The following is a 14,045-nucleotide window of genomic DNA, read 5'->3' as shown; positions in this document are numbered from 1 at the left end:
TGATCATGAGGACGTAAGCGCAACGCACGTAATTTTACGATTTTCACTGGAACGTAAGCGCACAAGCAAGCGCAAGGGAACACAATCGCTTTATTTTCTTGGGCATGCGCTTGCGTTTGTGTTTGACCGATCTACGCTTGTGTTGCGCATGCGTTTGTACTTGCTCTTGTGCTTCCATTCTATAGCTGAAGCTAACCTTGAATTTCTATTAATTTGTTCGAATCGCACAAGCCCACAAAAACTCTTTTACACAAACTCCCACCTTACCATATGCCTGCACGGTGACTTTGCAGAGAATCAGGGTAGTATTCGCACCATCTAACGTAATCATGACGCTGCGGCCTCTGATTGGATAACACCCAGCTTTGAGCCAATCGGTGCTTCCATAAGGCATGACGTCACCACAGCGCTGAGCACGTGCTCCCTGAATGACTAAGACTTCCAAATTTGACGGTCCCACGTGACAACAACCCATGTTGCTTGTTATCTCAACAGAAAAAACGTACATCGACCTCAATAAGTCAACGCTCCACCAGGGGCTGGAGGCCTGAAAAGAAAAGAGATGTCATGACAACGCGTTATAATACACACATGTTGGTATGGAAGTCATGATCCTAACCCGAACTTGCGAGACACCCGTGGCACTTAGAGCCACGGGTTCTTTTCGCGTGACCAGTATATTCGCGTGACTATGACTTTTACGTGAAAATTACCTTTGAGTGATGACGACATTCGCGTGTCTATGTCTTTTGCGTGACAATTACCTTGGTGTGACCAGTATATTCGCGTGACTATGACTTTTGCGTGACAATTACCTTGGTGTGACCAGTATATTCGCGTGACTATGACTTTTGCGTGACAATTACCATTGAGTGACTAGTATATTCGCGTGGCTATGATTTTTGTGTGACAATTACCTTTGAGTGATCACGATATTCGCGTGTCTGTGACTTTTGCTCGACAATTACCTTTGAGTAAGTAGTATATTTGCGTGACTATGTCTTTTGCGTGACAATTACCTTTGCGTGACCCGTATATTCACGTGTCTATGACTTTTGCGTGACAATTACCTTTGAGTGATCACGACATTCGCCTGTCTATGACTTTGACGTAACAATTACCTTTGAGTGACCAGTATATTCGCGTGACTATGACTTTTGCGTAACAATTACGTTTAAATGACCAGTACATTCGCGTGACTATAACGTTTGCGTGACAATTACCTTTGAGTAATATTCGCGTGTCTGTGACTTTAGTGTTGCTATTACCTTTACGTGACCCTGATATTCGCGTGTCTATGACTTTTGCATGACTGTTAATTTTGCGTGACTAGGATTTTCACGTGACACTGATTTTTGCGTGACTATTACCTTTGCGTGACCAGAATATTCACGTGTCTATGACTTCGGCGTGGCTATTATCCTTGCGTGACCATGATATTAGCGTGTTTATGACTTTTGCGTGACAATTGCCTTTGCGTTACCAGAAAATTCGCGTGACTTTGATGTTTGCGCTAATTTGTACCTTTGTGTAGAAGCAGGTATTGGGGAAGCCGTCAACGGCGAATGATGATCTAGTGTAGTTGCTCTGTTCAGCGGAGCTGTTTGTTGGCTTCTTGGCAGCCATGTCCACTTCGAAAATAGACAAAACCGTCAAATGAAACACTTTTTACACTTGATAAGTATAAAGAGCCAAATCAGGCACGTTATCAGGCGCGGACATAAACATCTTATGGAAAAAGTCTAACATTTGATAGATGTTCAATAAAAAATGACCGCTCCTATGCGGTCGAGATTTTAGCCTGCAAATACAATCAAACGTAGTGGGAAAGTGCGGGTCATCACCCCCGATTCATCCACATAAACCAATCAAACACCGTTTTTACCTGAACTCCGCTGACAGATGAAACCCGTAAGCAAAGAGCACGCATGCAAAACAAGTCCCGGATGTATCTCCGTCACGCCTGCGCACAGAGGGTTGTCACCAGTCTTCGGGTACCCACTCTTCCAAAGTCCTCTCGGTACTGTTTTACCGTCTATCCAAGTCAAGTGTTGCGTTACATTAGTCACGGTGTCACGCATTCCTACATGGAATGGTGCCAGTGCGGATGTGATAGTTTCGAGGATTTTCGAGGTGTCAACGAGTGCGTTGCTGTCGTGTATTGTGGCAAGATCGCCACCGATTCGCCGACATTCGACTCGAGCGCCATCCCAAGTTCGTTTGTCGTTCACATAGAATCGTAGACAGCCCGAGGATCCCGAACTTATCCATCCGGGAAAACACGAAGACTGGTGGTCTGGAACGTATTACAAACAAGAGAAATTTACAATACAACATCTCTAACAGGAAAAACGGAGAAAACATCGCATAGACATTTAATTTTTGTTCACACTCGCCTTAAGATACGGTAAAACGAGCAGCAAAATCGTACAACTTTTGTGGTAGCATTGCTGCAAAAAAAAGTTCGAAAGCGATGCTGTGCGTTTAACTGCTGGTGAACCAATGTTTTTGCTGCCAGTTGGAGCAGAGAGCAGAGAGTAGATGGTTCTTTTTTTTTTTTTTTTTTGCAACAAAGCTCGGAGATAGAGCCCGTATTACTATAACAACCAAACTTCATGCATACGCAAGCGCATCCATTAGCGTTTGTGATTTGTTGGACGAAAGTCACACAACAGTGTCACAAAGGACCTGTCTACCCTTTGCTGCGACAAAAATTGGTTCGCCGGTAGCTGCGAGGTAAAAAGCGCAACATCGCCTTTGAATTTTTGTTGCAAATGTTGCCACAAATGTTGCCAAAAAATGTTGCCACGATTTTGCTGCTGTCCATTCCTTGAACAAAAAAAACTTGCTACATATAGAACTACTTACCCTCTATAACTTGTACATTTATGGATAACACAACAGTCCCCATGCAACATCCTTCGTAATCTCCCCTCGCTAAAACAACCTGCTGAGCTTGCCCACTTCGCTTAACGGCAAAAACAGGTCTTGAGTGATAAAGAGATCCAGTAGAGTCGTAAAAGAAGTCCATAGGAAATCTGTTCGGGTGAATAAATAAGTCTGTCTGTAGAATATCGTATCCATATGGCACCCAATAGTCATCATAAACATAAAACATTTGCTCCTTCAGGTTGCCTGTGGTTCGACGAGCCAGGAATGAAAACTGGTTAAACCAGTTATCTGTCTGAGGCTCGGTGTCGATTCGGTAGATTCCGTTAGTTGAGGAAACGTGAAACAGCCTTGTCTCTGCAAAAAAAAACATAGTATAAAAAGATTTGCTCAGTGACTTTTCTATACTAGAATCTTGCACATAAGATAAACTATTATCAAAAGAAATAAATAATATTAGGTTTGCGAGTAAGATAGCAAACGGAATAGCTTTAAAAGATCTTAAAACTGTTCTCCACGCTCCTGGCTTAGAAAGAGTATTGATCTCTGACGTAGATCTGATATTCGCGCTTTCTAATATAGATAGCAACTGGCTGCGTAGCTGAAGGGTTTGTTCTGTTTCGGAGTTTCGGACTAGTTTTTTTTTTATTTTTCAACCTCACAAGCACCCCTGCCCAACCTCTAGGGCGCCCCCTGAAATCTAGACTGAAATGTATGAAATCTTAATAGATAGGATCTGGATAGATGGAAAATACAGTGAAACTCCGCTCTACGGACACCCGCTTAATAAGGACACCCCGTTTTTCTGGACAGTGTTCAAAGTCCCGACAAAAGTCTCATATATTCTTTTTTAATTTAACCGCTTTATAGGGACACCCGTTAATACGGATAACGGACACTTTTATGTGTCCCGAAACAGGCCCGTACCCAGGGGGGTGCAAACGCACCCCCCCCCCGATCCACAACGGGGGGTGCGTTCGTTCGTCTTTGAGGGCAGCCCGCTTAATACGGACACCCCGATGATACGGACACTTATGAAAGTCCCGAGGGTGTCCGTATTAACGGTGTTCCACTGTAGATAGATATAGATGTATGGAATCTGAAATCTAAATAAATGGTATCTGAATGAATAGAATCTGGATGGATGGATGGGATCTGGATGGATGGAGTTTGTAGCTTACCTTGTGCGCATGACCCGTTCGTGAATGAAATGTCATCGATGGCTGCATCGCCCGACCACGACCTTCCTTGCGTGACCTCTAGAGTGACCTTATAGAAGAACAAACATGAGGTAGACGGTTACGAATAGGTAAGCTTCAAATAGGTCGAAAACAACGCGAGTGACAATACAACCATGACCGGCCTACGCAACCTCGATAATTTTCAGTCAAGTAAATAGAACAAATATAAATCATGAAATTATAGAGTGACACACGGCAAAGTTGGCGATGAAAAAAAAGCCATCGACAAGAAGAATTTGAATAACGGTTACCAGTGGGTGGCAGCAACATAGACGATGACGGTGACGGTGACGATGACGATGACGATGACGATGACGATGACGATGACGATGACGATGATGATGATGATGATGATGATGATGATGATGATGATGATGATGATGATGATGATGATGATGATGTTTGTAGTGGTGTAGATGCTGTTGTTCAATTAGCAATCACGTTTTATCTATCAATAACTCCAAAAAAGGTAAGAAGAAAAATACAAACCATATACTCCCCAGTCTCGTTAATAAACACTTGCTCCATAATCCAACGGTCCCCTCGATTTCCCGACTTGAGCCACGCTAAGGTTTTACGACCGCTGACTGTGACGTACACGCGAACGAGGCTCATCCACTCGCCGTACAGGTTACTAAAGAATGTCATACACTTAGGACCCGCCATCAGGGGGCTGTGCAAGCGCGCGGTGTGCCCTGGACGTCTATCTGCTGCGGAGGCTTCGTTATAGATGTACCAGCCTTGGCCTGATGGCGAAGAGTGAGATACACATGTTGTATTTACCAGAGTAAGGCTCGGGAAAAGATATACTGTGTTAAAGCCGCATTGTCACCAGTTTACTTCCGGTCGATTACCTAACAATCTCCGATGATTTTTGACGGAAAACGCGAAAAATATTTCAAAATATTAAAAGTGGTGTGTCTATTGGAAGTTTCCTTGAGGATGTTATTGATATTTTAGAGCGGATGGCCTGTTTAATATCCCGGATTTTAATAGATTCTTTTGTCTTTTAACGTTTGAGGTTTCCGACAGACCTCCGGAAGTAAACTGGTGACAATGCGGCTTTAATTAAGCAACACCATCATCACCATAGCCATCATCAACAATAACAACACTATCATCACAAGCACGATCATTATCACTACATAATTACCAACAACATAATTAGTATTTCCATTAAGACCATTAGAAAAGTGATGGGGAGGGGGGGCTAGGAACAAAATAAATCATACACGATTTAAAGGAACAAAATCCAGGATTTTTCTTTGAGGGGAGGTGGGGGGATAGGCAAAATGATTTCCCAAGAACATTTGTTTCGTACTGAGACGTAACGTCTAAGACATAATTATAGCTTTATTGGACCAGAAAGGGGGGAGCTGGGCCACCCCCTGGCTACGCCCCGCGGAGTAAGGCTCGGGTATAGAGATACCGTGTTGATTCATGATATGGGATGTGATCGTAATCATCGTTTTTATTATCATTATGTGGTTATGTGGCTTTTGTTTCGGTCATTTCATTGCTTCCACTATTGGGTGCTAAGCGACGGGCCATTAGAAAACACCTGGAAAACACGCACGACTAAAACCTCCCCCCCCCCTCTTCGCTTTTCTATTGGTCCGTCTCTAAGCGCGAACTTTTTCCAGCTCATGTCATCATCATCATCATCATCATTAACAACTCATCATCACCATCTCCATCATCATCATAACCACCAGTACAATTGCCAATTAAGAGCCTGCGCACCTGAGGTGTGGTCAGCTGATGGCCCGGTGAATAGAGATGGGCTGGAACCCTTTTCTCGTAACCAATCAAAATCATCTGTTCTTTGTTCGTTTGTCCAATTGCAGAAGTCGCGATCGAAGTTGCAGTCCCCTGAAAAATCAAGCAATGAAAATTGCAAGAATTAGAGAAAATAATGACAGCAAAATCTGCAAAATGGGGGATAATTTTGCCATACTGACATAAAAGCCTTTTACTGTATGCATCATTCTCCGTTAATCAGACACAAACATTCAGTGGATTCCTTCAAAGAGCGGACACTTCCTAAAGTCATGATTTTCCGGACAGAGCAAAAAAGTGGCAAGTTTTGCCAAAATAAGGTCTGGTTAACTTCGGTAAGCTTGAATTTTTGCAAAGAGGTTTCTTATGTTATGTAAACCAACATATCAAAAAGTGTTTTTTTCTTATGGATTCGTCTTCGAGATATGAGGCTTGAAGTGCAATTTTCAAATGTTCAAAGTATGAATTCTCCTCGGTTTTATGGAGAAGTTGGGCTCTGATAAGAAATTAAGCCAACTTTGCTCGCTAATATCTAAATTTCATATCTTCTAAAAAATTTTTTTTAAATTTGGAATAAAGCTTTTGGTCAGAGAAACTTCTTGTATGCGGAATCTGGAGCTTATATATTGAGAATTGGAAAATTTCATGCCATTTTTTTCTGTCGATTTTCCTGACAAACTCTGTAAATAGGACAACACATTAAGAACACTTCTCGAAGACACAAAGGATGTCAAAGGAAACGACGCTATAATATTTTTAATGCATCAAGGGCACAAAACGGATCTGTTCCGCAAAATATCTGTTTCGAAGTTCGTTCTTTTTTTATTTGTTTTTTTATTGCTGGCTGGGAAGATGTTAGGCCCCTCTGTTGCTAGGGCGCTGGAGCGGATTCTTGAGAAAAGAATCGTCCTGATCGGTTGGGCAATTATTCATGTGCAAAATATGTCTAACCACTGCTTGCTGGGAAAAAAAGGAATAGTCCTCCTGGGAAAAAGGAACAGATAATATTTTCCAAGTAACTTTTCAAATATTTTCGGCATCAGAACATATTCAAACGAACAAATATGCCATTTTAACGTGTTTCGGCAAAGGGGGTTCGCTGATGCCCTTGTATTATGTATATTTTATATATAATGGTTCCTCTGTATTAAATCTCACAGCCCTAAATAAAACAAAACCTATAAAAATATTTTTTTTCATTCTTATTTGTGTGGCTAATTAATGGATGACAAAATGGTCCCTCAATTTTTTAAGTGCTTGCAAAATTTAGACGTTGGAAGTCATTTCGTTGATGTTAATCTGTGTTTTTTTTTTTTCATTTTTTATTTAATATCCAAATAATTGCTGCTACAAAGATAATAAAATTTTAAGTGTGCCACGGACTATTTGCTAAACCTAATTAAGGCACGTCACGGCACCTGTTCCGAAGATACCCCTTCTTTAGGGAAATGGTTAACTGGTTATTTATAACCCTGTCTGGTGATTTACCTTGGTATGCTTTAGGTTAAGATATTGCGTTCTAGTATTGGCAAGTTTTATGATATTTTTGGCCAAAAAATTTGCCCTTTTGGAAAACCGGTCAAGGGCTTGTTAATACGGTCTGAGATAAATCATAACCTATCAAGGATAATTATTGCTCGGAAAGTTTTTTTATTCGATTAACAAATTAATCGGAAAAATGTTAAAGCGCGTCCCTGTAGCAAGAACAATCCGTTTATTTGGGCCTTTTTCCTCGAGCAATCAAGAACATAATTAAAAAAATTAGAATGATAATAAAATATATTTTAAATAAGATGATAACATGGACTTAACCATAGCAAGCAGGTCCTTATTTTCATTACTTTTTTACAAAGAGAATGCAAAATGAACAACTTACCAGGTTCGCTTGAAGACACCAAAGCGAAAAGACTAAAGAGAAGATGAAGCTCATAAGCCATCAGGAAGACGACCAAAAGTTCCCTCTTGAGGAGAAATGGATGTTCTCTTCGGTTCTAAGCGCTCATTATCACCAGCAACCATCAATCACCATGAGTTTTGAGATGACAGCTAGATATTATCATAATAATATGTACAAGTATGTAACTGTTATCATCATATTGATATGTATATATATATGTAAACTAGACGCTGCACCAGCATTAACTCGGGCTACAAAAGGAATCACCGAAAAATGTAGTCTGCATTTTGTACCTGCTGGTGAGCTGTTTTCTCAAGGGCTCGTACACTTAAAAGCCCCGTGCAAACTGCACCAGCACCAGCCAGCATTGCTGGCGAATTTCCGCTCGACTGACTATAGGACAAAGCAAATGTCAAAATGGAAATTGACTTCAAACGTCAAAATGGAAATGGACTTTCTGACATTTCCTTTGTCTTGTGGTCAGTCGAGCAAGAATTCGCCAGCAATGCTGGCTTGTGCTGGCGCAGTATGCACGGGGCTTTAAGCCGTAATACGGTGCTACACATACTGAAAAGTATGGGACTTAGCATAACGAGACCGGCATTCTTGTAATAAATTTGACTCTTTATTGGGATAAGTCACGCTCGCTAATGATAGCGAGCGATTAACGAGCGATAAAATGCTGTTTTGTATGAAAAATTGCATACAAAACAAAAAGCACAAAACTTATCCAAACTTATCTTCGCTGTTATTGATTCTCTTCTTTTCGGAATCACATGTGTCCTTTGAAGTTGTTAGAACTAAGAAATATTTGCATTACAAGTTGCAGAGAAAAAAGGCCGAGGCGGAGCGAGTCTTTTTATAGCAAAAAAAAAAATAAAATTTCATCAAATATCTGGTTATAGAACATGCTAGACAGTCCTTGAAACAACCCTGGCCATAATATACAGTTATACACATCTTTTATTAGTGTGGGTCTACCGCAGACGGCGTTTGCATTTGTGTGAGTAGTGAGCGCCCCTTCGAATTCGCAAATCGGCCGTAAAACCCCCTCGAAACCACATTCCTTACAACTACTTTCTTCCACCCGACTCCCCCTCCCTCCATCCACCCCGGCTTCGCTAAACGGCAAAAGATTGGTATGAAACTTACCAGTAGTCTTTTAAGAAATTCCTGACTCTAGAGACTTTGCGAAATTCTAGTGATTTTGTTGACTGTCAACGTAAAATTTTTAGCCGTAATATTTCGTAAAACTGTTGTGCGTCTCTCGAACTCGCAGGATCTTCTAACCAAACACATTTTTGGTTATCTGAGTTTTAGTGTTGACTTACGTTCGTCATTGCTGTGTGGACAACACTGACGCCATGATTTGATAAATAGGATTCATTTAGTTATACAGAAAATAATATCAACAGATATACACAAATCTCTAGCCGTTTTGTGTACTCAATGGGTTCCGTGGTATTTTCCATATGTAAATATTATGTTAACAGTTCCGTCTGCGCCAGTTCCTAACATTTCTTATGGTATTGTAGTTTTTGTTTCTTTTTTGTTTGTTTTTTTTTCTTTGGTGGTGTTTTCCATATGTAAATATTATGTTAACAGTTCCGTCTGCGCCAGCTCCTAACATTGCTTATGGTATTGTAGTTTTTGTTTCTTTTTTGTTTGTTTTTTTCTTTGGCTGGATGAAAAAAGCGTGAGTTAATATATATTAGCATAATCGAATTTGCATGAAAGTGAATAATGAAGAAATATCATTATTCACAATTGATAAATTCGTGATACGGTTTATCGAAACAAACCTATTGTAACATTAAAATAAAAGGATCTTGACATTTTTTGGCTCTAATTACAGGAACGGTCGCACGACAAATAAGTGGAAATACTAAAATGTTTTTCTACACCTATTTTTAATCTCCCAATCAAGTTCCTAAAATCACACTACACGAAGAATGTTGCTAAACTCCTCTCTCGACATTGATCCACCCGCTCAAACAATGAAAACTTTTAGCGAATATCTGCCCTAGTGCTTTTCCAAAATTATTTACAAGACTCGTCTAAAGACACTTCTTTGATGGGAAATCATTCGTATACGATACCAGAAGTAACAGTTTAGCAAGAAAAAGCTGAAGTTTATGAATATACTTCATGTAGGGTGATTTTAGGAACTCGATCTCTCATACGAGAATACTTATGACATCCACGAAGTACTAGCCTTGTCGAATGATTATGTCGATTGACAGAACATTGGAAACCCGGGATTCCGCATACATTTGAAAACAGGTGTAATAGTTTGTTTGTGTCGAAAAAAAAAAACTTGATTGTGGGAAACTGCAGAAGATTTCCAGAAATTCGTCAACGAAAATGCATAAGTTATCAAAGCTATACTTTTTGAGTCAAATAGTTCTATAAATAAAAACTACCTCTGCTCATCTATTGGTCTCTGTTGGCAGTGTTTTTGATAGAAAAACGTACAGTACACGTAACACAGAACATGAATCGCGCTAGTTACTCTGGTCCAAGAGAATGTATCTATAAGACATTGCATTTTACCCGACAATAATGGACTAAAAGACATCATAAAATCGGGAGCCAAATATTGTACGAAACACTAAAGTTCTTGGAAAATAAGTCCTTTAGTAGATAATTGCTTGCTAAAAGTTTTCCGAGTTCTCGCAAAGGTCGGGAAGCCATTCTATAGTTTAATACCCACGCCATAATGCTCGCTACCTTATTATTTAAGAAAATAAAATATTACTAACCTGGTTATTGAAAAATATTGGCCCTCGGATACCTTATGTAACTCGAATCTTACAGTTTTCTCTAGAAATGGGTGCACGGAATAAAATGTCACCTTGAAAGAAATTTTGCAGGTGCAACATCCCCTTAATTTTCCACTTGAATTCGTGCCGATCATTTCATCAGCTCCCCACTCTCTTTCCGGCTTTTAAAAGAAACTGGTTATAATCAAGCCAAAGAGGCGAGCATTGATCAATGCCTAAAAACAACAACAACCCGAAATGTTACCTTGAAAGAAATTTTGCAGGTGCAACATCCCCTTAATTTTCCACTTGAATTCGTGCCGATCATTTTATCAGCTCCCCACTCTCTTTCCGGCTTTTAAAAGAAACTGGTTATAATCAAGCCAAAGAGGCGAGCATTGATCAATGCCTAAAAACAACAACAACCCGAACGGAAGAGCCAATCGGCGACATGGAAATTCGTTGACAGGCGCCATAAAGTAAATGGGCCAGTAGGCTTTATTTTCATAAGTATTTTTCTAAAGGTGTTATTATCCTTTTGTTGATAAAGTTGTTTCAAGGCAAATTTCGTATCTAAGACCTGAAGTGTAATAAATCTGATAATGTTCATAAGCTTTCTAATGAAAATAATTACCTTTCACTCATTTTTAGCAAATAGATGGTACTTAAGTGTTTAAATAACCAATCAGCAAAGTTATTAGTTATTAGATAATACATATTTTCTTTTTTTTTAAACTGAACAACCAAGAAGAAAAAAAAACCTTGCAAAACACACATTTGTTAATGGTGGAATTTTCCCATCCATTTCGATTGTTCTAATTCGGCAAACGAATGAATTAGAATGAATCTGTTGAAATAATCGTTTAGAAGTGCGTAATTAGTAATTCGCCGGGTATGCAGCGCAAAGAAAGCCGCGTAATTCTTAATTCTTCGCAAGTGAGTCCGTGCTTTTCAATCAATTTTGTACAATTTAAAAAAAAATTGAATATAATATTAGATTCTAAAAAAAGGATCCTTTTGAAACCTATTTAGAAAGGACCAGAGAAACCGCTGTCCACTTTGTCGCTATCAGAGAGTCTGGTACCTAGTGTATCTGAGGAAGTGTTTGATTACCTCAAACCTTTCCAGGTGGTTTTGATATCCTTTTAGCTTCGTTAACTATAAGTTTAATTGCGTGCTATAAAGTAGCGAGCTCTGTTACGTGCTAGAGAAACTTTTAAAACGCTATAAATCCGCCAATCATGCTGTTTATGAGTATTTAAATTTGGATGACCTCATCCTATGACGTCACATAAGCAAATTATGATAATCTAACCTGCTGAAATGTTCCGCAATAAAAATATTTCACTTTCATTAGTTAAAACATTCCAGATGCATTTTTTGCAAGTATTCACTATCATTTTTAATATCATGTGAATATTTTTCTATTTAAAAATATCAGAAAATCGAAAAGCGACCATTCCTCGCAGACTGTAGAGCTAGAAACGCAAACCGGCAAGTTTCCATAAAACTAGCTGGTTAGTAAAGTCAACCGCTTGTTTTTCCGCCATACTGATTCTTTTCGAAAGACCTGGCTATAAATATAGTACGTGTGATAAAAAAGTGATTAAAAAACAGCGATTAAATAACCATACAATGCTTGCCATGACAGATAGTAGTAAATGATAATTGATAATCGAACACATTTCTCTGCGTTCAGTAGAATGTTTTGAGGCCTAATGTTTCTTTTTTCGGCCTTAGAAATGCCAATTTGAACAATGGACTAGAACGCCCTCCCATGCCCGCCGCCAAGACTGTTCTGTTTACTCGAGTTTATGATTTTATTTCAATTTTCAAAACTCATCCTCTCTTATGAGTTTATGCTCTCACTGAACAAGCATTTTAATGCTTAAAAGTCCAGCTGCCCGAAAGAAATAGAATTTAAAGCTAACAAAGCTAGTAAATCGCTTCACTTAGAAACTAGGACATAACATAAGAAAAAACTACTAGAAAAATATAATACATAGAACTCTCTAAAAATATACATAGTATAAGAAAAAACAACGCTTACGACTGAGGCGAGCTTTATTTCCAGCCGTCGCTATCGGGTAACGAGCTGAAATTCGAGCCAAAGGCGAACTTAAAAAATTTTCACAACTGCGCAAGGGTCTTTTTTTGCCCGACTATCAAAATAACCATACCCTGGTTCCAGAGCCTCGAGCGTCTCTTTATTTAGCTGGCAACTAAACTGCTAAATAGTGAGACGCTCGAGGCTCTGGAACCAGGGTAAAATAACCTTGAATCGTATGGAAAAACAAACAAAATGACAGTAAAAATACCAAAAATATATTACCCGAAAGCAAAATTAAAAAGAACATAAATATGTATCAAATAAATAGTGTAAGTTGCTTATGAAAAAAGAGAATAAGGAGAATTGTATAGGAAATATAAACAAAGCGACGGTAAGAATTAATCAACCACAGAATATTTAAAAAAAAAATGAAGGAAAAATTTGGGTATATATGAATCGGAGAGTGTATGTTGATAAATGAAAAAAGAGCCATAACAAATACCCGAGAACAGTAAAGAAATTTCAAACAGTGCGATGGTAAGAATATCAACAACAAAATTTAAAAAATACTAGAGACAAATGAATAAAACATATGACAATGTAGAAAACACGCGTTACCTTACAATTATGTGATGCCTCATTGGTCTCATTGAGTCTCATTGATAGGTACTATTCTCTATTGCTCTTTTACCGATGTCTCTTATTAACCTTATGTGCAAATTACCACAGCACCTCTTTGCTAATCCAAAGGTCCTGGATGGGTGAAATCCATCTCATCTGTTGTTGTGTAAACATAAAGTTCTCTAACTCCGACAAATATATAAACACAGTGTGATAACCTGTATTCTGATTAAACGGAAAATGCGAATTGACTTTGTTCATAGTTAAAAACGATAGGTGACAAACTAAGCAAACACATTATTAGAAGCATGTTAGAAAAACTCCCTAAATTTTGATTTTGTACTCTTCACTGCATGAAGCCTGAGGTAATTTTGTCTCCCTATTGTTGTTTTTAGGTAACACAGGTTAACACATTTACATTTTTCAATTTTACTTAGCGGTAAAGTATTTTAAACAAAAACCTACAGGGATTAATTTTCCTTGATGAAATATACAGGAAGTGATACTTTTTGTCAGCGTGTGCAAACAACAGGATATACAAAAAAAATAAAAAAAATTTCATCCCCAATTTTTCGCGGACGTTTTTGTCGAGTCAACAAAAAATCTATATATATATATAGATAAGCTCTTTTAGAATCAAATAGACGTCAACCGTATTGACTGGAATTTATCTGAGGAAAAATGTTAAATTGTAAGTATATTACAGAAAAATAAAGCGACGCATCTGGACGTTTTGCCGCCCAGCGTGACAAGTCCAAAACGGTAGAGAGGGAGACGAGCCGTGGGTATCGAAAAATGGAGTATCG

The 14,045-nt window shown here is 38.9% G+C and overlaps 1 protein-coding gene across 6 annotated transcripts in view; it reads right to left on the bottom strand.

Annotated features, from left to right (window-relative positions):
• The window catches only part of LOC5517708, a 41,643-nt gene extending 28,214 nt beyond the window's left edge, over nt 1-13,429 (bottom strand). For 2 of the 6 annotated variants that reach the window (XM_032362183.2, XM_032362189.2), the window contains exons 1-9: nt 10,569-11,128; nt 7,786-7,955; nt 5,874-6,002; nt 4,620-4,876; nt 4,071-4,158; nt 2,869-3,246; nt 1,886-2,296; nt 1,525-1,631; nt 268-547 (exon numbers count right to left, since the gene is read on the bottom strand). In XM_032362183.2, coding sequence (XP_032218074.2) covers nt 268-547; nt 1,525-1,631; nt 1,886-2,296; nt 2,869-3,246; nt 4,071-4,158; nt 4,620-4,876; nt 5,874-6,002; nt 7,786-7,846 — 1,711 coding nt within the window. In that variant the 5' untranslated portion in view covers nt 7,847-7,955; nt 10,569-11,128. Of the gene's footprint in view, nt 1-267; nt 548-1,524; nt 1,632-1,885; nt 2,297-2,868; nt 3,247-4,070; nt 4,159-4,619; nt 4,877-5,873; nt 6,003-7,785; nt 7,956-8,958; nt 10,531-10,568; nt 11,129-13,236 lie in introns of those variants that run through there. The other 4 variants (XM_032362187.2, XM_032362185.2, XM_032362186.2 and 1 more) reach the window with 4 other exon arrangements.
• Nucleotides 13,430-14,045: the final 616 nt, after the last annotated feature.

Source organism: Nematostella vectensis, chromosome 5 (genome assembly GCF_932526225.1).
Source record: "Nematostella vectensis chromosome 5, jaNemVect1.1, whole genome shotgun sequence".
Lineage (NCBI taxonomy): Eukaryota > Metazoa > Cnidaria > Anthozoa > Actiniaria > Edwardsiidae > Nematostella > Nematostella vectensis.
The sequence above is the reverse complement of the archived record's forward strand: the minus strand, read 5'-3'. Positions and strand labels throughout refer to the sequence as shown.